Here is a 25,773-nt window from a genome sequence, read left to right as displayed (position 1 = left end):
CTACACTACACTACAGAAGACAGCTGTCTATACCCTCACCAGTCAGCACTTACACTGCAGTGCACACTACACTACACACTACACACTACACTACACACTACACTACACTACACACTACAATACACTACACTACACTACACTACACACTACACTACACTACACACTACACTACACACTACAGAAGACAGCTGTCTATACCCTCACCAGTCAGCACTTACACTGCAGTACACACTACACTACACACTACACTACACTGCACTACACACTACACTACACTACACACTACACTACACTACACACTACAGAAGATAGCTGTCTATACTCTCACCAGTCAGCACTTACACTGCAGTACACACTACACACTACACTACACTACACTACACAATACACTACACACTACACACTACACTACACTACACTACACTACACACTACACTACACTACACACTACACTACACACTACACTACACTACACTACACTACACTACACAAGATAGCTGTCTATACTCTCACCAGTCAGCACTTACACTGCAGTACACACTACACTACACTACACTACACACTACACTACACTACACTACACTACACTACACTACACTACACACTACACACTACACTACACTACACACTACACTACACTACACTTCACACTACACTACAAACTACACTACACTACACACTACACACTACACTACACACTACACTACACACTACACTACACTACAGTGTTCAATGCCTGTTATATATTATGTGTAAAAGCATGAATAAATCATTTACAACACTTTCTGCATCCCCTAATCTAAAGTGTAAACTATTCATCACTTGTAAATGTGTTACACATCATTCGTTGATCTTATGCCTTATTGATTCTTGAAGTGGTAATCTACGAATGATGTGTAACACATTTACAAGTGATGAATAGTTTACACTTTAGATTAGGGGATGCAGAAAGTGTTGTAAATGATTTGTTCATGATTTTACACATAATTTGTGTTGAACACTGTTACTGACCTGTTACAAATGACCTGTACGTGTATTCAAGGCATTTACAACACTTTCTGCACACTCTACTTGCTGCATACATACAAAAATATATATATAATTTATTAAACATTTATGAAACGCATTAGTTAATCATTACCTATTCAACTGTAAATGACTTATAACTGAATCTACAAAACATACATACAATAATTAACATAGCACTTATTAATCATTTATGAACGCACAGTCATGTTTCATAAATAATTAGTTAATCATTTACTAATCACTTGTAAATGACTTGTAACGGAATTTACAAAACATACATAAAATGTTAGTATATCACTTGCTAATCATTTATGAAGGTTTTGTAAATGATTAGTTCATCATTAACTAACCACTTATAAATGACTTACAACTGAACATTATTATAGTGTTACCGGACCCTTAGATTTCTAGAAAAAGGGAGTATAACATTAAATAAAGATGTGTAATTAAATCAATATCAAGGTCAGGGCGATACAAGAATAGGATCAAATCAAAACTCCACTCAAAACTGTTTATTCTACAGTGACAAAATTGAAAAGGTGAAAAGAAAATAATATTTACGCAGGAACACATAACACAAATAACAATACAACAACAAGGTAGGAAGGCGAGCTCGAGAGATGCCAAATCAAATAAATAAATAAAACAAAACAAAGCTAACTAGGTTTAATCTAACTACCAAAAGAAAAATGTAGAAAAGAAAAGTCTTCAGTGTCAAGACGCCTAAACTAAACTACGCTAACCAGAGAACAGAACTACAGGGTGTGGCACTTTCACACCTCACACACTACGCCATGACTGAAGAAGATAGCACAGGATGGAAACAATACACTTTACAACCACAATGTGACAAACATTTCAATCAAAGAATAAACACAGTCTCTAGCAACAGCCATGTACAACAGCAACAGCAAGCAAAGTGAGCGAGAAGCTGAGGACGTGGAGGAGATACGGGTGTCTAATGTGATCGACAGTGTGAACCGGTACGCCATCTTCCTTAATGAAGACTGACAGGCTGTGGATCCAATGAAAATCTGAAACACACACACACACACAACACACACACACAACAAAAAACTACCCACACATACCCATACAGCTAAAATCTGTTAGCATGTGTGTAGTATAATCTCTGTATAATATCAGTCTTTAAATGAAAGATATTTAAAGTGTATATCTTTAGTTGGACCTCAGCACTATTTCTGGATAAAGTGCATTTAGTACAAAATCAGTTCTTCCAATTTAGCAGACTTTAAGTATAGCAGTTTAGTATACCAACAGCACAATTGCAGGGTATTTATATTAAGTACATGAATATGTAAATGTATTTGTAGAATACTTAGCATAAAATAAATGTAATTAAAATGCATTTTAGTATATTTATTTTTCACTAGGGCAGACAGTTTGTTCAATTACAGAGGTTCAGAGAAGAGCTCTTTCAGTTCATCACAACTTGAAAATGAATGTCCACAATCTAAAGTTGCTGTTTTTAAAGACCTTCAGGCTCATTTGGAAAGTCATATGTGTCAAAATCTCATGCTAGGATCTATTTCTTCACACCATTGCTGGAGTTTTCAGCAGATGACCTGCAGTACTTTTGGTTGTTTTCAGAGATGGTAACAGAAATTGTATTTTGTGTGGTCTGTGCTCCAGATATTTCACCGTCTGTAGGACAAGTGCTGTGTGCAAGAAATAAAACTCCAAAGAAATGACGTGCGGATACAGTCTTCCTGAAGAAGAGGCTCCAGTGACGTGAATCAGACGATTCATTGCTGTGATTTTATACGGAGGTCTGGGCGACTCTGGAGAGTTTAGCTCCTACCCTGAACACACTCCCCTGAAGAGCTCGATCAGCTTGTTCAGGAGTGTGTGATCAGGTGTGTGTTCAGGAGTGTGTGATCAGGGCTGGATCTGAACTCTGCAGGACAGCGGCCCTCGAGGGCCAGAGAGACCAGCTCTGCTCTACAGGCTTCAGACGATCGTCACACCTGGAGGAGGTCTACAAGACTTCTCTCTCTCTCTGTCTCTGTGTGTGTGTGTGTGTGTATGTGTCTCTCTCTCTCTGTCTCTCTCTCTCTCTCTCTCTCTCTGACTTTGTCTCTCTGTCTCTCACTCTCTCTCTCTCTGTCTCTGTCTCTCTCCCTCTCTCTGTCTCTCTCTGTCTCTCTCTCTCTCTGTTTTTGTCTCTCTCTCTCTTTGTCTCTCTCTCTCTCTCTCTCTCTCTGTCTCTCTCTCTCTCTCTCTCTCTCTCTCACACACTCTCTCTCTCTGTCAGAAAAAAAATCAGATTTTGCCAATATCTGTTGTTCAGAGTCCACTCATTGTCATGTTACCTCTGGCTGATCTTGGGTTTGCAGAAGGGGAGAGCAGAAAGCAGGAGAACAAGTGCTGAACGTAAACTGAAATGTCTGAAATGTCTTTCATCGGACCAGCGCTGATTTCACCAGTGTAATTATACCAAGCAAAGCCACTGAAGAAAATGATTTCATCACAAATATACTAGTGTAAAATTAAAAATCGATTAATACACTGCAAAAACTCAAAATCTTGCCAAGTATATTTTTCTAATTACTAGTCAAAATATCTCATCACACTTAATATAAGACAAAATCACCTAAAGACCAAGATTTAAGTGAGATAAAGGAGCTTGTTTTTAGACAGTGCATCTTAAATATCTTGTTAAGTGAATCTGTCTTGAAAATATCTTGTTTTGAGTCATATCTCAGATGAAACAAGCTTTTTTGACATGTCATAAGGTTTTTAAGCTGCTGTGTTATTTGTAAAAGATGAATCGTCTTATTTCAAGAAATAGACTTGACTTGAATTGAGACAACAAATCTGCTTTATTGAAAACTGTAGGTCAACATGCCAAACTCACAACTCACAATGCAGAGTACAGTGAGTACGTATAATATTTACATATAGACAGCAAAAAAACAATTTATTTACGTATAAACTTTACCGACGTACAAATATGTACATATTCCTATTTAACTTAAAATCGTGGCATTAATGTTTTTACTCTATTGCATTCAATTGTCTTATTAATTTAATTTTCAGTCACATTTATTAATACAGTTTAACGTTACTCATAAATAATAACATTTCGCTCTGTTCGTGCTTCTGCTGCAAACTCGTTTTGGAGGATTAGTAGACTCATCCCGCCGATGGTTTACCCACCTAAGTTGTTTGGTGTGCAGGGGAAAACCCCCTTACGATACTTTGCCGCCCGCTGGTGCCCACCAATTGCCAACGTTGGTAAGACTGAGCGTGCTGTCTGGGTACGTGTTAAACAAGAATACACTCTAAAACCTTAAAAATACCTTCTTTAATCGTTTAACCATTTTGTAATATTTGGTTTATTTACCGTGAGACACAAGAAAACACAACATAAATTCACAAAAGACATCAATTTTATTTGATTGGTGTAATCCAAATCTTTAGAATCCAATTGTTTGCAAGAAACAGATCCAAATTCAGCCCTTTATCCAGCGATCTTCATCATTTCTCTCAGCAGAGACAGTAAACGTCAAATCCCGGAGATACATTACAAAAAAAGAATACACCAATAAATATATTAGAAATCAAATTTCGTGCTCGGTTCCACCTGCTGCAAAGTTTTTTTGGTATTCAACCATGGGTGATTTAAATTGGGAAAAGGCAAATACTACTATTTATAAATACTGTATTAATAATAAAATAAAAGAAGTTTCATTTAAAATTTTACATCAAATTTATCCTGTAAAAAATTATCCCGTTAAGAAGATTTAAAATAAACATAGAAGAGTCTTGTGTTTTTTGGAGACTATTTTTCATTTATTTTATCACTGTATGTACACCAAAAAAAAATTGGTCTGATTTGGAAGAATATATAATCACAAAATTGAATGTAAACATCAGAATCAATATTTTTGATGTCATGTTATATTTTGATTTATGTGGTTTGTCCAAAAAATTAATTTTTGTTATTCAACTGTTTATTATCCTTGGAAAATACCTTATTCACAGATGTAAATTGTCTAATTCACAACCTTGTTTTAAGGTATTTCATCTGGACTTTAAATCATATTACAAAACAATAGAAAACATGCAAAATATGAAGACTACAAAAACATTTCATCTCCTGAAGGATCTGCATAATTTTTTATTTTCCCCTTCTATATATTAATTAATATGTTATTATCCTCTGGTCGGTACATACTGTACATTTCATTTTGTTGAGCAGGTTGCACAGTATTTAGTGTTCTCTGTACCTATTGTCCTGTGTATTGCTCATAATAAAGTTCGTTAAAAAAAAAAAAAAAAAAAGTCCAATCCCGGCATCCCGCGCTCGATTGAATTCAAATTCAAAAATTGCGCCCGAAGCGTTACGACATGTTTTACGGCAGCGATATCAAACGCTCATTGGCTCTCGCATGCTTCGTCACAGATTGCGACATGCCGTGTTTAAGTTTGTGTACATTTGAAACGGAGAAGCGCGCGCGCCTTCACAGAGCGAACAGTGAACCGAGACCGGATTAACATTTTCATTGATTAAGAATTTAAATTCTGCTCTGTAACGTTACCTCATACACAACTATTACATACTGCCAGAGAGGACTGCGACACATCGTCATGTGAACGACTTTTGGTACCGGTTTTGAAATTTTCTCACTAAATAAATTATTGTGATTAACGTTAAACGTGTAACGTTATGTCTGTTTTCTTTCTTTATAATTGTAGCCTAACCTTACGTAGTTATAAGAAATGGTTAGGTTTAGGGGTAGGATTAGTGGCTCAAACTACTATTTAATGCTATATTGTTAATAAAACTGCCATTTCCCTACACATATGTCCATTACGTTTTATCCTTTTAATATTGTCTATAAAATGGCTATGTTTAGGTGTGGGAGTAGGGTTAAAGGAGAAGTTCACTTTTAAAATGAAAATTCTGTCATCATATACTCACCCTCATGTTGTTTCAAACCTGTATGAATTTCTTTCTTCTGCTGAACAGAAAAGAAGATATTTAGAAGAATATCAGTAACCAGACAGTTTTTGGGTCCCATTGACTTCCATAGTAGGAAAAAAATATACTATGGAAGTCAATGGGACCCAAAAACTGTCTGGTTACTGATAATCTTCTAAATATCTTCTTTTCTGTTCAGCAGAAGAAAGAAATTCATACAGGTTTGAAACAACATGAGGGTGAGTATATGATGACAGAATTTTCATTTTAAAAGTGAACTTCTCCTTTAAGGGATCTTACATTTATACTCTATAAAATGTTCTACTATGTTTTCATATTGCAGTTCCATAAATACTGTGAGCCAAAATGTTGAGATTTAGTGAGAAAATGAAGCTGTTAACCTTTTATGCAGTCCTCTGGGACTTTTTGCTGTTTAAATAATAATAAAAAGGTTAAATGCAAGTCTATTTTTCACTTTTTCTGTCTAGTAAACAGTAGTTAATGTCTTGAATCTAGTAGGTAAAATGTCTTGAATCTAGAACAGCATTACTTTTGTTGAGCTTACAATAAGTTAAATACACTTAAGATGATGTCAGGTTGGTAAATTATGGCTTATTATGGTAAAAGAGGACTGCCTAATATGAGTCAATAATGCTAACTTCAAGACATTTTGTCTCAAAAATGCCAGTTTCCAATCTTATTTCAAGTTGGTGGTGACTTAAATCTAGAACAGCGTAACAATTATAGAACTAAAAATTAGTTAAATACACTTGAAACAAACAGGATGACCAAAAAAAAAAAATGCTACTTTTGAGGGGAAAATACTATTTTTGAGCATGACAAGCTTATTATGAGACACAAAACATCACAATACTAGTAAAATATAGCTAAAAATGAGTTGTCCCAGCTAATTTCAAGATCACTCATATCTTGTAAGGCTTAAATATAATGTCTTATTTCAAGAAATCTTACCAAGAGAATTTTCACTTGTTCCATTGGCAGATTTTTTTGCTTATTACAAGCAAAAATATCTTGTATTAATTTTTTTTTGCTTATTTTTGGAGTGGCCTTTTTTCCAGTGTACTGAAATATAAACTGAATACACACGCGCGCACACACACATTCAGCAGGTGTTCTTGAGCACTCAGATTTGATCCTTAAATCCTCTTGATTTATTTCAGATCTCAGTCTCAAGGCCTCTTATTTTCGTTCTCATTCCCAGAAGGCTTTCTCTGGTCACGAATGTTTCTAATGTTTTCTGGGTTTTCTCTGTTCCTCAGTTGACGAGCGTGACCATCTCCGGCTCCTGAGTGAATGCCGCTGATGCTCCGTTGTCTTTACTGCTGCTCTTTGTGATAATCAGAGTCTTTTTCTTGCCACAACATCTGTGGGTAAACACAATATGCACATTCAGTTAAACACAATAACACTGCTAACTTATGAAAATAGCTGCCAGTCTTTTATTTTTTAAGAAATACAATATTTTGAAAGTTATAAAGCCAAACATTTTCTGGTTTATTTTTCTGTTTCTTTCTTTCAAATCAAGCTCTTGACACTACTGTCCATTTAATCTTTTGGAGCACAGATCTTTAAGTGCACTTGAATACCCACACCTGCCCCCACTAGAGAGCACGCGTCCCAGGACTGAAAATATCCACACTAACCCTAATACAACATCAGAGTGCGGTTTAGTGTATTCCACAGTTCATGACGTTCCAGAGGGAAAAACGTATTTTCACCAAGATGACAGCAATGATATTATTTCAGTGTTAATGTGCACATAGGCGTAATTTGCGGGTGGGATATGTCCCCACCACTTTTTGCTAAGGTCGATATTGTCCCCACCACTTTTGAAACATCTCGCGGCACTAATATATCAATACAAATAAATAAAACATCTTCAGTTAACTAGCAGAGCATTCATTTAGTTCGTTTGTTAAATAAGAGGCGATCTAGCGCTGAAATGTGGTGTTTTTGCGAAAGATTAAAAAAAAATGAATGCGTCATCATTGTACCCAGCACATTTCAAACCAAACTGATGACCATGAATGTGCACACTGTATACGAGTATGGTTTCTTAACCAGTTGGTATGACTTAAAGACAAAGTTGCCAAACCAGTTGATATTAAGGTTTTATGAGCGCTCAAATGTTCTACACACACTCAAAGTACACACTTGCACACGGTGGGCAAAACTCCCAGAAACACGTAACACAAATAGTTCAAAAACCACAGGTGTGGGTGTTGTGACAGATATGTATTTTAATATATATGTATTTGTAATATCTCCATTAAAAAAGACATACCTTTTTCTGGTTGCTACAATGATACAGACAAGCAGGATGAGGAGAACTGCCAAAATCGTAAGTAAAATGATCAGCAAGTCTGTAAAAGGATTATAACACATTACATGTTATTTCAAACAAACTGTTTAAATCATTTCGGTCATGACATAATGACTTTGGCAGGAGCTTTGAGCGATGAGACCTCACATGACAATATATATATATATTTATGCTTTTCGCTTTTGAGGCTCCTCAAATATGTGAGGAAAACAACTTGGAAATAACTTGTTTGTTTGCTGGCAGCAATGAATCAAATTCAGAGTGAGATGTCTTGGAACATTGTTTACTGGAAGGAAATCAGATATTCCAGAAGGTTCTCTTTGGTTGGTTTTCAGTCATAAAAATGGTGGGGAAATCCAAGGCACTGTATTGCAAATGTATTCATAGGGATAAAATCCTACTTCCACAGTTATGAGACTCTCCTTGACTAGGAATGTGTTCTGATTTCTGTCAAGGCCTTTGGTTTTGCATGCATTACTAAACATGCTCATGACAATAATATAGAGGGCCCTATCTTGCAACCAGCGCAATTGACTTTGTACACCGACGAATGTATCATTCCTATTTTGCAACCGTGCAAAGCGCGCTTTTCCCTCCACAGAAGCACGTCGCTAAACTAGGGAATGAACTTGCGCTCCCTGGGCGGTTCAGCGCAAAAAAGTAGGCGTGTTCCGGCGCAAACGTTCCTTCATGCTATTTTGCAGGTTTAGAAAACAATTGCGCCACTAACCAGGAAAAAATAGTTTAAAGTCAGTGGCGTGTTGCGCATGTTATTCATAAGCTATTTTAAGGGCGCATGCTTGGCCATAATCAATGTAGCGTGTGCACAACGCGCATACACTTTGATTCTCTCATCTACACAGAAGCAGCAGTTTTCATTTTTGCAAATCATATATTATTACGATAGATAGATAGATAGATAGATAGATAGATAGATAGATAGATAGATAGAAATATAGATAGACAATTTGTTATAAAAGCATACATCTAGCTTACACATTTACCCAAATTATCATACGCCTTTTTAACCGAAGTTAATTTGGGTGGGTTTCTCCATCCCCAACGCCCCTGACGAGAGCGTTGCTCTCCTTGGCTGTGAACCGCTCCTGGCGCACGCCTGGCAAATCCGCCGTTATAATAGGAATCCGCTTTAGAACAAAGCGCGCCTGCTCTTAAAGGGAATGTGAGATGTCGCTCTGATTGGTTTATTTCACGATACGCCCAAACCACACCTATGAATAATGAAGCTACTTCAGACCAACCCATTTTAGATTTGCGCCTGGCAAGAGTCATTTATCCCGCTGGGAAAATAGCAACAGCGCCAAGACCCGCCCACAAAGTTACTTGCGCTTTGCGCTTTGACACTTGCGTTTCAGATCGTTAAAATAGGGCCCAGAGTGTTTCATTGGTGGTTGAAATTATATTTTATGTTCATTCAGACAAAACTGTTAAAAATATGTAGTATTAAGACAAAAGAAAAGAAAATACCACAACCATTCACTTTCCCCATCCTTTAGGGATGGAGATCTACGGTGGCCGAGAGAGCTCAACGCGCTGCAACTGAAGAAAACACATGCAAATAGAAAAACATCCGCAAATTAAGAAAACATCTTCATCAGATTCACAACACGTGTGCTCCAAATACTCACAACACCTAATACAGACACTCGATTCAGAAGTTCACAACACAACCAAATACAGAAACGTGCTTCAAATAGCACTGACCACAACGGAAATGTTTCCAGGCGACCCAATAAGTGACGAACCCGGCTGGGACGTGTTTATTGCTCGTGAGCATCCCTATGCCCTACTACCTTCGCAGGGCAGACGGCTGAGCCCTGTAGGGGGCACTGTGGAGTGAGCTGAGCCCTGTAGGGGGCACTGTGGAGTGAGCTGAGCCCTGTAGGGGGCACTGTGGAGTGAGCTGAGCCCTGTAGGGGGCACTGTGGAGTGAGCTGAGCCCTGTAGGGGGCACTGTGGAGTGAGCAGGGCACTAGTGGGCCATTTGGAACGCACTTGATGAAGGGAGCAATGAAACACAATGTAATTTCCTCATTATTTTCACCTGGGATGTTCCCATGACAACGCATCACGGCGTCCATCAGCCGAATCGCTGTTCTTACGACAGAAATATCTTATTATTACTATAAACATAACTGTTGCAATTAAATATACATTTTATACAAAAAAGTTTTTCGAATATGCGTTATATATCTCAACTTTGAAACTTGCCGTCTCATCTTTGGACCCTGCATTACCTAACATTTCTTATGAAACTTATTTAAACATGACATGACATAATGTGTACAATGTAACTGATGTACAGATTAATATCTCACCCTCATGTTCTTTTCCTCTATTTTTTTTTTTCAGTTCATTGTTAACTTATTTTCTCATTTGTTTTCTTCTGATGATATTGAACATATTATTAATACATTTTGTATATTGTATACAAAGTTATGTGTCATAAACATGTCATCTCTGTTTGTTTGTTAAAAGTAAAAAAAAAAAAAAAGTAAAAAAAAAAAAAGTAGAGCTATTAGTGCGTCCCAGCCGGGTTCGTCACTTATTGGGTCGCCTGGAAACATTTCCGTTGTGGTCAGTGTTATTTGCAGTGCATTTCTGTATTTGGTTGTGTTGTGAGTATTTGGAGCACATGTTGCTGTGAATCTGATGAAGATGTTTTCTTAATTTGCGGGTGTTTTTGTATTTGCGTGTTTTCCTCAGTTGTAGCGTGTTGAGCTCTCTCAGCAACCGTAGATCAGCTTCAGCTCCAGTCCTGCTGAGCCCAGCTCTAACTCTCTAACTGAACACACTGAGACACGCTGACCCGGGCCTTCAGAACTGCTTGCAAATTGGGATTGGTACTAAATTCTGCCGGACAATGGAAATGGAAATAGCAGTCTCAAAACAAATACAAATGACTTGGGCATGATTAATATTATGAAGAGGCTTTCTAACCTGATGATCTGGTCTCATCTGATCCTGAGGAACTGTCGTTAGAGCTGTCGTCTCCTGGAGTAACGAAGACAGAAGCACACATACAGTTCAAATGAGATCAGTCAGAAATCATATACTGTAACTATCCTTATAAAGAGGTTCAAAAAGAGAGGTTTCACAGTGAAGAACCATTTTAATAATGAAATATCACCTGTTTTATGAGCTGTTGTTGTTTCACGAGTGGACGTTCTCTCAGCCATTGCCGTCCCTGTGGCGTCTGCATTAGGTTGTAATGTTGTGGACTCCTCTGTGTTCTCTGTATCGTCTGTATCATGAGTCTGGTCGGTCTCGTCATGTTCCTCTGGGCTCGGCGTGGCACTGGTCTGTGTCCAGTGAACTGCAGTAGACACTGATGTATCTTCCAAAGCCTCGGATGTTGAAGTTTCATTCTCGGATGTTGAAGTTTCATTCTCTTCCGCTCCAGTATTGTGTTGGCGTGTTGTGGCTTCTGTGAAATGACGATAATGCAGAACTTTGTATAAGCACACCAAACACTGATTGGTCCTTTTTTTGACAAATTTTCAACCTGCTGTCAGTAAGTAATCTTACAGATATTTATAAACATTAAACAAGACAACTAGTGTAATTAAGTGCAGAGATATGAGATGTGATCTTGTTGCTCGACTGATCATTCAGCACATTTTAAGAAGCGGGACAGCACCATCCAGTGCACAGTAAACAATACACAACCTCACAAACAAATGTCATATACTTGTTCAAACATTTACTTTGATATTATTTTCATATTATTTTGTGTATGTATATTTAATGTTACTCGTGCTTTTATCAATGTTAAGATTTTTTTGAATATGCTGCAGCTTATCACTTGCCGAACAAAACAACAGTAACACTTTTATTTCAATGGATTCTACTAACTATAAGTAACTTTGTAACTACATGTCAACTAACAAAATGGTTTTCACAGGATGAATTTTAAGTGTTAAAGCTTACTAATAATACCTAACTTATGATGATTTACAAAACATGTGATGGGGGAAAAGATAAAAACAGTTAACAGGATATTACACTGTGAGATCTTTCAGATAAAAGTGTCTTTGTTCTAAATGCATAAATGTGAAGGCTTTCATAAGATGTGCTGATACCTGTAAATGCTGTGACGGGGTTGGCATCTGCTGTCTTTGAACTGTTAGGGTTAATCTCAGCTGTACAGTTCTTCACTGACAAATCTGTTTAAAATATGATGTTTTGTTAAAAAGATAGTTGATCATGCATTGACCAAAACATACACCATGTATGAACAACCTTGCACAAACCTTTAGCATCGTAACAGAAGGCATCATATTTCTTTCCGTCATCATTAATCTTTATGATGCCAGTTTGGTTGCCAGCGCAGACATCCTTTGCCTTGTGACGGAGAATCACCAGCTCTGTGCTGTTTACCCAGCCATACCTGCAGAGAACATGCATGTCTGTATTTAGTTTGATGGAAGTCATTAGGTGATGTTCAGTTGAAGGACTCAGGTGATGTCTGACCTGCATGTCTGGAGTCCTGCTTTATGGGCTTCCTCCACCTGCTTCATATTGGCTAATGAAGACGATAATTCCTCACACAAGCTCTTGGCCATCTCAAACGTCAGACTATAGCGATCTCTCCCCTCTACGTGAAACACTCCAACATAGCTGCAGCTCCGTGCACGCACCACTGAAAGACAGAGTGGAAATAATAGAAATAAACGAATTATATATATATATATATATATATATATATAGTGCCATTCTAGAACACAAGACTTTCTGAAAAGAATAACAGACAAGGGGAGAGAAAGGAAACGCTAAGAGAGGCCAGAGGTTTAGAGCAGATTTGAGCTTGAATCAATGTAAAGAGGGAATGGATAGAGTAGTGAGATACGAACGCTATGTTTACTAATGTATACGTTAGTTCATTGACAGATTGATGTTACAGATAATGGTCATGAAAAACATTTTTTCGGTAAATGTAGGCTTGTCAGTGATGCGTAACGTTATCTGTGCAGTAGGGGTGGCACGGTTCACAAAACCCACGGTTCGGTTCGTATCACGGTTTTAGGGTCACGGTTTTAGGTTCTGTACGGTTCTTGTTTTTATTTTTTATTTTAATCTTTAACACTCCAAAACTTTACTTCAGCATATGATATATAGCTTAATTATCTAATTCTTTATTTCTTTATTTCATAAATGGGGCGTGTTTGCAAAACGCAGCTTCTCATTTCCCATTCCGAAGTAATATGAGCGGTCACCGTGAGGAAGCGTTCAGTGGCCCTGGAGGTCCATCCGTCTGTAGTGAGAGCTACGTGGGCTGTGTCGGACAGTTCTTTGTCAATTTCTCCTTGTGTCTCGTCATCATAGGCGTAATTTGTGGGTGGGACATGTCCCCACCACTTATGAAACATCTCGCGGCACGGATGTACCAATAATACAAACAAATAAAACATCTCCAGTTAACTAGCAAAGTATTCATTTCGTTCGTTTGTTAAATAAGAAGCAATCTAGTGCTGAAATGTGTTTTTTTTAATCAAGTGATCAAAGTGCTCGTTGCCGCTGCGATCAGTGGCGCTGATAGTTATCTTGTGGCTCGCGCACACGCCGCACAGTCTTCACTCGGACACGCGCTTCAATCCGTTGAGGAGACTCTCTATTCTTTCCGGTGAAATCACAAAACAAAATTCACACAAATCTGTCCCTGCTTGATATACAACCACTAAAAAAACAATCGGTTTTGATGAAAAAGAAAAAAAAATATATACGAGTGCGGATTAGAACTCAAAACCTATGACACGCTTGGCAAAAGTTCTGCCACTGGACCATTAAAGTACATACGTGAACAGTCAATCTATGTATTTATTCACGTGAAAAAACAACATATAGTGGAGTAGATCTCATTAAATGTCTAAGTAAACCCAGTGTACTATTTAAATCGATTGCTGGACATCGTAATGTTATTCTACATGCATCTGATTTATGATTTAGCATTTTATTAGCATGGGCACGAGGCTACATTGCGCATGCGTCGAACCGTGCGACGCACACACGCTCCGAACCGAGACAAGCGAACAGAACGGTTCAGATGTTTTTTTTCATATACTGTGCCACCCCTACTATGCAGTGTTAGGTACAACTGTCAGGGCTGAAGCACTTTTTCAGGAGCAGCTTCTTAGCAAAACCAGCTTTATACTGACCCTCGTTTATAAAGCAATCTGGTAAGAAATGATTTGCGCAAAACAAAACTCAGCCACTCGGATTTAGGAACATCAAAATGATGCTGTGTTCGTTATTACACCCAAGAACAGAACACCACAATCGCTTAGACACCATTCTGCTCCAGCGTATCAACAATGCGGACTATGATTGACAGCTCGCTCACGAGCGAGGGCGGGTCTGTGTTGAAACGCTGCTGTCAATTAACAATCGTGGGAGGGGCGTCCGACTGTGTGACGTCACACGGTCAGACGGCTTGATTTGAGACAGGGGAAACATATAAGGAGATAAAAAAAACACTGGATGGATTTTTATCATTTTATGATGGTTGTGTACAGGCACTGCCAACACACATTTCAGTACAATCAACTTGTAAAAGTGCATGTACCATTATATGACACCTTTAAGACAAAAACCAACACATGACACACATTAAACACAGGGTGATAATTGCACAGAATAATGAGGAACTAAACAAGACACTGAGTTGACCATAGTGTATAACCATGGGAACAGATCAAACCAGGAAATAAACATACGAAATGCAAAGATGTAGGGGGCTTCTCAAAACTCAAAATGATGCTTCCTTGTTTCCTTGGTCCTCCGTTCTCCAGCCTGTGACCCAGAAACCAATCAAACAAAGCCATCTTAAAGGACTCTATTCTATATCTATATTCTCTAATTGCACTGTGAGGAGGCGAGGAACGAAGAGTGAGGAAGCTTCCAGAGGAGCGATGAGCAAAGATGAACAGGTGTTTCCTAGAGGGAAGGATTTCTTGTTGAGAAACCTGACATCAACTCTCCTCCCCCGTCAGATGTTGACGCTGTGGAGAACCCGGTGTCTGAAGCACGTGTGAAATCACACCAATCCCACTGGCTGACGCTGGTCCTATGATGTCACATGGAGCACCCATACGTATAAAGACCTGATCTGCTGATCGTGCCAGGATTGGGGACAAGCCTTTCTCCCGCTGGAGGGACGGAAAAAGAGCATTTATTTACTATGGCCAGACGCCCCCAGGCAGACGGCTGCCACAATGTCAGAAAAAGAGCAATTTCTTCTTTCCCTGGGTCACACACACACTGTACTCAAGGCCCTTGTTGTCACAACGGCCAACAATTTCCTAAAATTAATAGACTGGAGGTTACGCTTCCTGTGTGTTGGAAGGTTGCACTTGTACTTGCCAGCAGCTGCACTCTTAGGCTGCGTTCCAGTCCACTTTTAGACACGCACTTGCGAACTTCCCTAAGCACTTCCCCTCGGGGGAATCCCTGCCGCCATTTTGAAGTGCGTTCCACTTCGTGAAGTGGACGAGGGAAGTTTATATGGACAGACCCTCATTCCCTCAATTTGACCGAGGGAGCGAGTCTACTTCATATGTACACTTCAGGCACCTATATGTCCCACAATGCAGTACGATTGTGACGTCCCCACAGATCTCATCTAATCAACTCCACAACAAACAACTCTATAATATATTAATTCTAATTTTTTTTTTTTTTTAAACAACCCAAACACACCTATAAACATTTGGATGCTGCATTAAACAAATTCTTAAAGGGAAAAATAAATAAATCAACTCCACAGCTGATTCCAAGTGATCAAGGGCTTAGGACGTTCCAATTCAGCCCGCCGCAGTTTCCGCCAGTAGTGGGCACTCGTGCAGCGTAAGCAATGACGTACATCCGAGTGAACAAGACGGAGGGAAGATAGTGAGTGAAGGGCATGACAATTTTGGACTGGAACGCAGCACTAGAGCCCGTAATGCAGCTCAGTAGTTGTGGCTTTAGTATAGGGACCCCTAGTGGTGGTTTTCGACACAACGTTGAAACTGACCAACAGAAAGGGAACGTCTCGGTAACTATTGTAACCATTGTTCTCTCCTCCCACAACTCTGAATTGCCGCTGAGATGGTCAAAAAATGCTAAATATATACCTTAAATGCACTGAAAGTCACTTTGGATAAAAATTTAATTTTATATAATTCTTTGAAAGTACCTTTTAGGCATAATTCAAAATATGGTTAATTGTGGAAGAATGACAAGAATGACATTTAGCAAAAACATAAATTATCTTGATAAAGTGTCACCTTGTGGCCGATTCTCAGAAAATTTGGTCAACACCCGTAATAAATTTACCAAATTTTATAAGGGTCAGTCATTCAGAATTATTTTCAGCTGCTGGATTCTACATTGTGTTAACAGGAGGATATTTACATCAGGAAAAATCTGGACAGTCATTTTCATTCACTTTTGATACTGTTGAAACTCCTCTGACTCTCGCTGGTTTTCTTTTGAAATGCTGAAATTTACAGCTGCCCAGTAGCATGTCTCTCCAACCAACAAAGAGTTTCTCAGCCTTCCCTCAACACAAACACACACACACACACGTCTTACTTTGACATCTATCATGCTGAGCTTTTACAAAAAAACACCTCAAAAACCCCACACAAAGTGAGAGAGATCAAAGTAAAATGGAGTGAGTGTGGGATTGACTAGCTTTATTTGGTTCTCCATTTAGGTATTTATTGGCATTTCAACAGTTCAGCCACAAAAAAGAGGTGCTTTAAGATGTGAAAAAGACATGAATGATATAAAACAACAGAGCGCAGCAGCAAAGCACAGATTTATCCATCCAACTTAAGTCAACTGTCAAAGTTGTGACATTCTTTTGAACAAACTGTTACCACAGTAACCGCCGAGTCTTGCGAAAACAGTTTTTTGGGGGGAGGAGGGGTGTGAGGTTTCGCTTCCTGCATATGCGGTACAACACAAAAAGTGATGCTCAAAGGCTTCATGTGAGGAATACTCTGGAACCAACATTACACATTCTAGACCATTATATTTCTCTCTCATTTATTTAGCCTATCTTATCTTTCTATTTGACTTCTATTTTTAAACAGCCTAAACTCTTCTGGCTCTCTGCTGGTTTGCTCTTGAAATGCTGAAGTTTGCAGCTCCCAGCATATCCCGTTCTCTTCAGGAGCCGTTGATCTGCATTCAGACAGCACTGCTCCATTCATAGTCAATATACAGAGACATGATAGCTCTGACGAGTATTCTCACCTGTGGTAGACTGTGATCTGGATGAAGCCAGTAATCCTGACAAGAGTCCGAGCAGCACCATCCACATCCTGATCGCCGGCGAGGGTATCTGTAAGGGAAGGCTGGTTGCTGTATAATAGAGCTGGGATAGAGCTTGCTGTACGTTTGGGGTATTGTGAGGTGAGATTTCAGTGGCAGAACTAATAGAGAGAGAGGAAAGGGTGGTGCACATTTGAACACTCCCTTCTACGCCTTCCTCAACCGCTCTCTGTCTCTCTCACTTTCAGTGTGTTTAGAAGAAGAGGGAACCTGTTTATGAATCATGATTCCTGATTCATCCTTCACCTCTAAATCACCCTCATCATCTACTTCATCCACTATATGCTACGGCTCTCTCGTCACAGATCACATGTACTGTATGTGGACCGTCACGTGAAATAAGCAGTGCCCCAAAATCCAACTCTAGAGAAGAACAGTCAGACTGGAGTTGGAAAAACTAATTTTGGAAAGCTGAATGTCAAAGTTTCCGAGAACTACATGTGTCAGCTGCTTACAAAATGATACCATTAATCTCACAAAAAAGAACATATCCAGGTCTGTTCAGTCTACAGAATGACGCCTGTGTAGTGATGACTAAGATTTGCTGCATTGTGACGTTATTTTCATCCAATGCATTGCTCCCAAATTCTTATTGCAGTAACACATTAACTCTTCAATGTATTACAGTGAATTTTCTTTTATTTATATAGCAGCACATCAAATCCTAGCAGTCATTACCCACGTCAAGTACATTAAATCATTATCAGATACATCATACAACTGATTTTTGTTTCTAGGCTTCTCACAATCTCATATCTGTATGTACATGTAGAGTTTTGAGTACAGGACTAATGCTTCATTGACGTTACTGCGGATGTGTTGTCAGTCGTGTTGTTATGACACTGAGTAAACAAGGCCTCATCATAACCTGTTGCATCTTCACAACTTCTCTCCTCTCACTTCCTGTGCAGAGCTGCTGCTGTTCATACTGCTATGATTACTACCGTTGCTATGGTGACGAGAGCTATAAACATAAATAAATGTTCATACAAATAAAAAAAAAATCAGATTTAGTAAAGATAATTCTACTTATATTTATTGTATGTAGCACTTTAATTTAATTCGGATTTGTTAAAATGCCCCCTATATGTTCATGCATTAGCTAACAATGAGCAGTATATTATTACAGCATTTATGAAGACTTGTTAAAGTTAATGTCACACAGGGTTTCAGGAAACACAGTGAAGATGAAGATAAGACTTTAAAGGCTTTAATATTCCAAACTGGCAGGAAAACAAAACACAACCTCTGACATAGACGATGAGCCAAGAGTGACTGTGAGGGTACAACTTATAAAGCAAACACAAAAGATATGATAATTAAACACAAAAGATTTGATAATTAAACACAAAGGTATGATAATTAAACACAGCTGAAACACAGAACTCATAATGACGGTAACCGAGGATAAAAAAACGAGTGGCGGGAAAGACAAAAGGAGAACATGTGACTGAGAAAAACAAACTAAAAGCCCATGAAAATGAAATTGTGACAGTTAATTAGTAAAATTACACTTGTTCATGTTTGTTCAAATTACATTGACTAATGTGAGTAGAACTTTTGATTTAAAAAATACACTAACCAGCTAACAAAATATGTTCTAGAAATGTTTTGCTAATATTCCCATTAAGTTATGAAAACGTTATTTCTGAATGTCTTCTCAAAGTTCAAAACGTCCCATTTTTAAAAAAACATTTTTTAAACTTTTTTTGGGTTATATGAACGTTAAGGGGACATTTCATTTGATCATTCTTCAAACATTATTGAAATGTTACTTTTGAGTGTTCTGAAACAAGTAGTAACATTTCAAATAAAATAGACAAAAACATTCCATGGATGACGTATAATGTTTTTGTGCTAACGTTTTGAGAACATTATTAAAGACCAGATAACTTTGAACAAACGTTCTGTTAAAGTTACTGGAGGAACGTTTGTTCATAACTTTGAGAGAACCTTGACAGAACGTTCCCTGTTGACTGAAGTTCTGAGAATGTTCCTGTCATGGGTTCCTGTAAAGGCAAGTGGAGGATCTGTGTGCAGCAATCAGTGTTTATTAAACAAATGAAAAACAAAACAGATGAACACTGTAGAACTAACAGAACCAACCTTAAAGGCCCGCTGAAGTGCCTTGGAACGCGCAGCTTTGTATGATTCGTTGACGTAATTTCTTCTAAAACAGGAAGCTAAGGCGGGACATATTGAATGGCTTCTCCCCCTTTTCAAATAGCCAATAGGGTTCTGATCAGGTTCTAATCCGCACACTCGTATAGTTTTTTTTTTCCCTCATCAAAACCGAATATGTTAATCAGTGGTTGTATATCAATCAGGGACACATTTGTGTGCATCTAGTTGTGTGCATTTTGATTTCACCGATATTTGTGATTTCACCGACACAACCCATATTGCTCCGTGACGTGTCAACGGTCGCTTTGGCCGGGTGGTTTTATAGCATTGGGGGCGGGACACTTTACATTCTAGAGAGTATGTGATTGGACAGAAGATGTGATGAGAAGCTGAAGTCCGTGGTGATGTCATAAAAATCTGTGATCTAAGTTTTGAATGCTTATATCTCCTAAATGCGAATTTTGTCATTGTTTTTGAACACACCAGCTTATTTATAAGCTTAAGCCTAACATGTTCATACTAAAAGCTAAAAAACTAAAATGTTGATTTCAGGGGGCCTTTAAACACTAAAGACACCAGACAGAGAACTGAACTGAACAGAGGGTTGAAACAGACCCAACGATGGAGCTAGGAGCACACAGGAACTAACACACCGTAACTAACACACAGGAACTAACACACCATATAACACACCGTATAACTAACACACAGGAACTGACACACAGGAACTAACACACCGTATAACTAACACACAGGAACTAACACACCATATAACACACCGTATAACTAACACACAGGAACTGACACACAGGAACTAACACACCGTATAACTAACACACAGGAACTAACACACCATATAACACACCGTATAACTAACACACAGGAACTGACACACAGGAACTAACACACCATATAACACACCATATAACTAACACACAGGAACTAACACACAGGGACTAACACACAGGGACAGACTCACAGGAACTAACACACCATATAACACACCATATAACTAACACACAGGAACTAACACACAGGGACTAACACACAGGGACTAACACACAGGGACTAACACACAGGGACAGACTCACCGGAACTAATGTATGCAAAACTAGTACCAGAGAACGTAGATGACACTTGACAGCTCCCTGTTAGCTGAGCAGTAAATGTTAAACTGACCATTAATAAATGCACGTCATGATGACAAGCTATTTCTATTTCTGTAGTTCTGAGGAACGAGAGTCGTTTCTTTCCACCATGTCTACATATGAACACGAGATATGAGCGTCAGTGATTATTATCAGTGATTATTATCAGTGATTAGCAAATGTAGATTTATTTGACGATGCTCTTGTACCTTTGTGGTGATGCTGATCCGTCTTGACTTGTAAGAATGAGATGCTCAAGTTAATTGCCGTTCAAGGATATTTATTGTTGAAAAATAAACAAAACACAAAACGTTAAGTCCTATAAGCATGTTACTACCACTAATAAATTTAATTTGATCTAAACCGTTTTCTGATTTTTATAGTTCATTTAGGCCTATGTTTAGTAATAGTTACTTTTCTTCCTGTAATTACAGTATGTAGGGTTTGTTTCACTTTCTGGCGGGACTCTCATTAGTGGCGCACTCGGTGCTCGCTCGGCACGGTAGTCGTGCTCATATGGTAATGCTGGCATTTTAATCTCATAAATGTTGACTGCTTTGGTAAAAAGAATTAATAATTAAAGACATGTTTGCATTTATGTTGTATTTGTTGTGTTTTCAGGAGGTTATGTACAGTAATTAACTGTATTTTTAGTTTAAATGTATATGCTTCGATTAGCATTAGCTTATAGCGTTTGTAAACATGCCTTATGTGTGTATTTACATATATGTTTGGGCTTTTTTTAAAGTCCATATATGTTTAATTGTATAAATAAAAATAAAATAACTATACAATTTTTATCTTTGTTTTTTGTTTTTGTACCATGGGTGTAAAGGAATAAGGATGGCACTCTTATTGTATATGTTTATTCATATTTTAGTTAATGATTTGTAAGTGCATCATTGTGTCATGACTTTACTTGAGGGGGCACATCATAATTAATTCATTTTTAACTAACCATACACTAACATCAACTAATGGCTTAATGCATCATTATGTCATGACTTTACTTGAGGGGGCACATCATAATTAAATTCACTGTTAACTACTAACCAAGTTCAGCTCATGATTTATCGTAAATTTACTATCATATACACATGTATTACAGATAGCATTCAGCCCAGTTAAGTGATCTTGTGTGGTCCGAGAATGGAGGTGCAGTATCATCATGGCCTGTGTCTGGATGGAGAGTGAACTTACTGATCCCAGCAAATGTTCCCTTGACCTTAGTTCATGTTTCCTGTTTGGCTTTTCTTTTTTTTTTCTTTTTTTTTTTTGGAACAGATTCCTCAGGAACTGTTGTAAGTCACAGTAGATTTAGTTTGATAGGAAAGAGAATATCACAAAATAGATTAGGACCTTTTAAGATAAATTATTAGTCTATTTAGTCTATTTTTGATAAGGAGGATCAGTTAAAATTAAGGACGATTAAAATTAAGAATGATGAAGCTGCTGATGTCAATAGTTTAAATTATGACTAACAAATTGTTTACATTTTTCAAAGTCAAAATATTTATTTTTATTCTTACGGAGCCTGACTGATTTAGTTTACCCCTAAACGTTAATTAATGCATTAACTATCAAACATGTACTAACATGTTTAAGGCTGCTGTTATTCATGCATGAATCATTATGACTCCTGTCATAGTTAAAGATCGCTCTTCATTGGTTCATGATCAGTTCATATCTTCACTAATCATTAAGGGTAGAAAATTTAACTGACCATCTTTTGGCGAACCATAGCCCTTAAAAAATCCCTAAAAGCCAATAGAGGGAGCAGCATCAGTGAATAGTTCCAAAGCTACGCACGATTTGGGAATGTCATTTTAGAACGGCCTGCTTCACAGCCGTTCAAGCTGTGAAGCAGGTTGTTCCAGAAACTGAGACAGGCACCACTTATCTAGGACAACAGTATTGCTTAAGTTAACAGCAATAAATGCTGAAATTAAGAAATTTATGCTCTACCTTGGGGGATAATACTCATAGCGAAATTAAGGTGGCCAAGAAGAGAGAGCATGTCGCGTTTCGAGATGGAACGTGAAGAGATAAATTATTCCATGTAAGATCTGATTCTAAGAAGTTTATCATTTGGTAAAAAAGCTTGCATTTTGACTGAATCTAGTCAAATTTGAAGGTTGAAGGGCCTAATGTTTTCTCTTTTGAAAGAGGAACACCTACGTCACTAAAAGTCTGTTTAAGCGCATCTAAAATAGAGGTTTGAGGAGAGGTAAAGTCGATCAATAAAAAAAATCATCAAGCAAATGCAAAATGAATGGGAGCTTGCAAACGTTCAACAGGATCCAACACAGAGCTTCGGAAAAACAATTAAATATATGTGGACTACTCTCAGACCCAAAGGTGAGCCTGACGGCGAAATAGAACTTGGATTCCCATTTCACACCGAAAAGGGGCCAATCCGATGGGTTAATAGGTACAATTTTTAACGTTTCGGTAATATCAGCCTTAGCGAGCTGTTGGAAACTTATTCCTTCATCGAAGCAGAACCAGGAGACTTTTTGGGATATCTTTCAAGCAGAAGTTTTTCTTTATTGAGGACTTCGCTGTGATGCTGTAGACTTCCAAATTTCATTTAAATCTAATACAGTATGCATTGTAGTTATATACATTCCAAGGGGGAGGGATTACATAGAGGCGGAGACTCTGAACAAAGCATGCAAATGAAGTAGGAACACACCCTACTCTGAGAGCGCTACCAGTCCCAATTGAATCAGCGTAACTATTCAAATGCTGATACTGGCCAGGAACTCCGGTTCCAAGAGCCATCCCAGAGCCATTAAAGACAAAAGGTGAAAGTCTCCCCTACAGCTAATCCAATCAACCTAACGATTCAACATCTAGGCCAGGGCCTCTGAAAGCCATTTGGGCTCCGAAAGCCATTTGCAGAACAAAAGGTGAGAGTCTCCATGATCTGACTCATTTAACTTACAATAGAGTAAACAGGACTGGCCGGAGTCTCTAGCTAGAAACTGATCCTACTAAAATCAAAGTCTTAACTTTTAATGTTGGAACCTAAATTAAACATTTAATAAATTTGTAATACAACAGAGCCAAGCACCTTGACCTGCCAATGTAATTAATTGAATGGCATTATCAACTGAAGCGTAGTAGAGATAGAAAGGTTCTCATGGGATGCATTTGTTGACGCTCGATATAGTGTTAGAATGTGGCGATGACATGTAAAAAAATATATATGTTTTTTCCCTGATAATTTGTGAGTAGCTATGCCAAGGGAATTAATGCAGAAGGGAGAAAAAGGAGGATATGAAAGGGCCTATTATTTTACCTTTATTGACTTCTTTCTCTAGCAGACAGATTCAGTGAAGTTATTGCAGAGAGGAATGCCATTGAAAACAGTAATGGCATCAAAAGTGGCGCTTACAGGTTTACTTGTGGACAGTGACCGGAAATCTGCTGACAAGAGCTTTAGCAGAAAGATGCAGAGCGTCTGTGAGAGCTACTACTGCACAGGTAAGAGTTTTTTGGCTGCCAAAATGACAAATCGGCAGTTCAGTGTCCGTAACGGACAAGTCTATTTTAGTGTTAGTTAGCGTGATGAAAGAGGCCGATTTTGCAGAGAAAGATCTGTGATATTCATAACATAATGTGTCCCCATGTCGTTGGTTAAAGTCTGCCATCATTGCGATGTATAAATCAAGTTCTTACCAGCGATTGGGAAAAGCTTGGCAAATAACATCTCTGTAAATGCCGAAGGCAATAACGAATTTGGAAAAGGAGAAGTTGCGTTGCAGTCTGGGATCAGCAGTTTTTAAGAAAACTGCCACGTCGCCGCAGTTCACCATTTGTTGATCTGCTGCTGGTGAAGGGAGCAGCAGAGTAGCCAAGTAAATGTCCTTACCTTGAATGATGTGTGATCTTAGTAGAGGGGACACAGTAGCAGCGGCTGGTGGAACAAAGTGCCTACCGAAAACATGTGCAGGCACAGCAGTAGAGAGTTTAAACTGAGAAGTTGTAGGTGCATCTGATACTGGAATATTAGCTGTAGAAAGAACAGCTGCTGGTGTAGCAAAAGATGTAGAAGGTGAATCTCGGAGACCACCTGGTCCAAATAGAGGAGTGAGAGCCGGGGAGGAGCCAGAGGGCATAGGAAATCCGGGAGCGCGGTTAACAGATGCGCTTTCAACATTTTTTAACCTAGATTCGAGACCTTTGTCTCTGAGAGGCCTTGAACGACCTGAATGAGACGTTGGAATTGTCGCCAAAGGCTTAGGTCGTTTAGCAGCTCTGGGAGAAGACGACTTGGCTGTACGTTTCCTACCAGCTAGCTTTAGCTGAGCTGGCGGTGTTGGAGTTGTCGGGAGGGAATCCGCAGGTGTACATGAGGAGAAGCCCAGGGAAGCCAGTAGGAGGAGATCTTCTCGCGTCAGATTGCTGTTGATGGGAATGCCTCGAGCCACAAGAAGTTAATAATTTTCTCCGAAGACCACTGAGCCCATGGAGAGTCACGATAGTGAATGTGAGAGCTGCGTCGCACAGCGAGAGGATAAGGCGCAACTATTTCATCTTCAGAGTCTGTGGGATCAAAATCAACGATTGGATTCTGTGTCATTATGGTTTGCAATCGAAACGCGAGTGAGTGAATGCCGGCGTCAGTATCTGCGAACGTAGTAATGTGTGTGAACCGGACTTGTATACTCCCGATGTCGAGTGATGATTGTGTGAAGTCAAGTCACGAGGCTCCACCTGAGAGCGGCATTTCATTCACTTCACCCATACCTCAAACTCGCCGACAACGCAGAAAGGGCCATAATAAGAAGCCTGTACCCAATACTGCGGCAGATGCAATTCTTGGTCTTTTAGAA

At 38.7% G+C, this 25,773-nt stretch overlaps 1 protein-coding gene across 3 annotated transcripts; it reads right to left on the bottom strand.

The window, feature by feature from the left end:
* Positions 1–1,526: 1,526 nt before the first annotated feature.
* Positions 1,527–17,870, bottom strand: cd44b (CD44 molecule (IN blood group) b). Of its 3 annotated transcripts, XR_014603723.1 has the most exons (9): positions 17,583–17,868; positions 12,816–12,984; positions 12,596–12,732; positions 12,425–12,508; positions 11,473–11,769; positions 11,283–11,336; positions 8,283–8,361; positions 7,062–7,362; positions 1,527–3,558 (listed from the first exon to the last, which is right to left on the bottom strand). XR_014603723.1 is itself a non-coding variant. In XM_084094940.1 (8 exons), exons 1-8 carry the CDS (start codon positions 17,791–17,793, stop codon positions 7,254–7,256), a joined length of 1,140 nt encoding a protein of 379 aa, XP_083951066.1. In that variant the 5' UTR covers positions 17,794–17,868; the 3' UTR covers positions 7,030–7,253. The 3 variants fall into 3 exon arrangements, 2 of the variants coding, with proteins under 2 accessions (XP_083951066.1, XP_083951067.1); XM_084094940.1 differs by lacking the exon at positions 1,527–3,558 and having other exon boundaries at positions 7,030–7,362; XM_084094941.1 differs by lacking the exons at positions 1,527–3,558; positions 7,062–7,362; positions 8,283–8,361 and adding an exon at positions 11,067–11,195 and having other exon boundaries at positions 17,583–17,870.
* Positions 17,871–25,773: the final 7,903 nt, after the last annotated feature.

Source organism: Abramis brama (assembly GCF_963993115.1).
Source record: "Abramis brama genome assembly, chromosome: 20".
NCBI classification, from domain to species: Eukaryota; Metazoa; Chordata; class Actinopteri; order Cypriniformes; family Leuciscidae; genus Abramis; species Abramis brama.
The sequence above is the reverse complement of the archived record's forward strand: the minus strand, read 5'-3'. Positions and strand labels throughout refer to the sequence as shown.

Coding starts and splice junctions, on each gene's coding strand:
- cd44b (XM_084094940.1), bottom strand. CDS start 17,793: ATGTGCACCACCCTTTCCTCTCTCTCTATTAGTTCTGCCACTGAAATC. Junction 12,985..17,582: donor CAGATCACAGTCTACCACAG/GTGAGAATACTC, acceptor TCTGTCTTTCAG/TGGTGCGTGCACGGAGCTGC. Junction 8,362..11,282: donor AGATGAGACCAGATCATCAG/GTTAGAAAGCCT, acceptor ATCCTTTTACAG/ACTTGCTGATCATTTTACTT.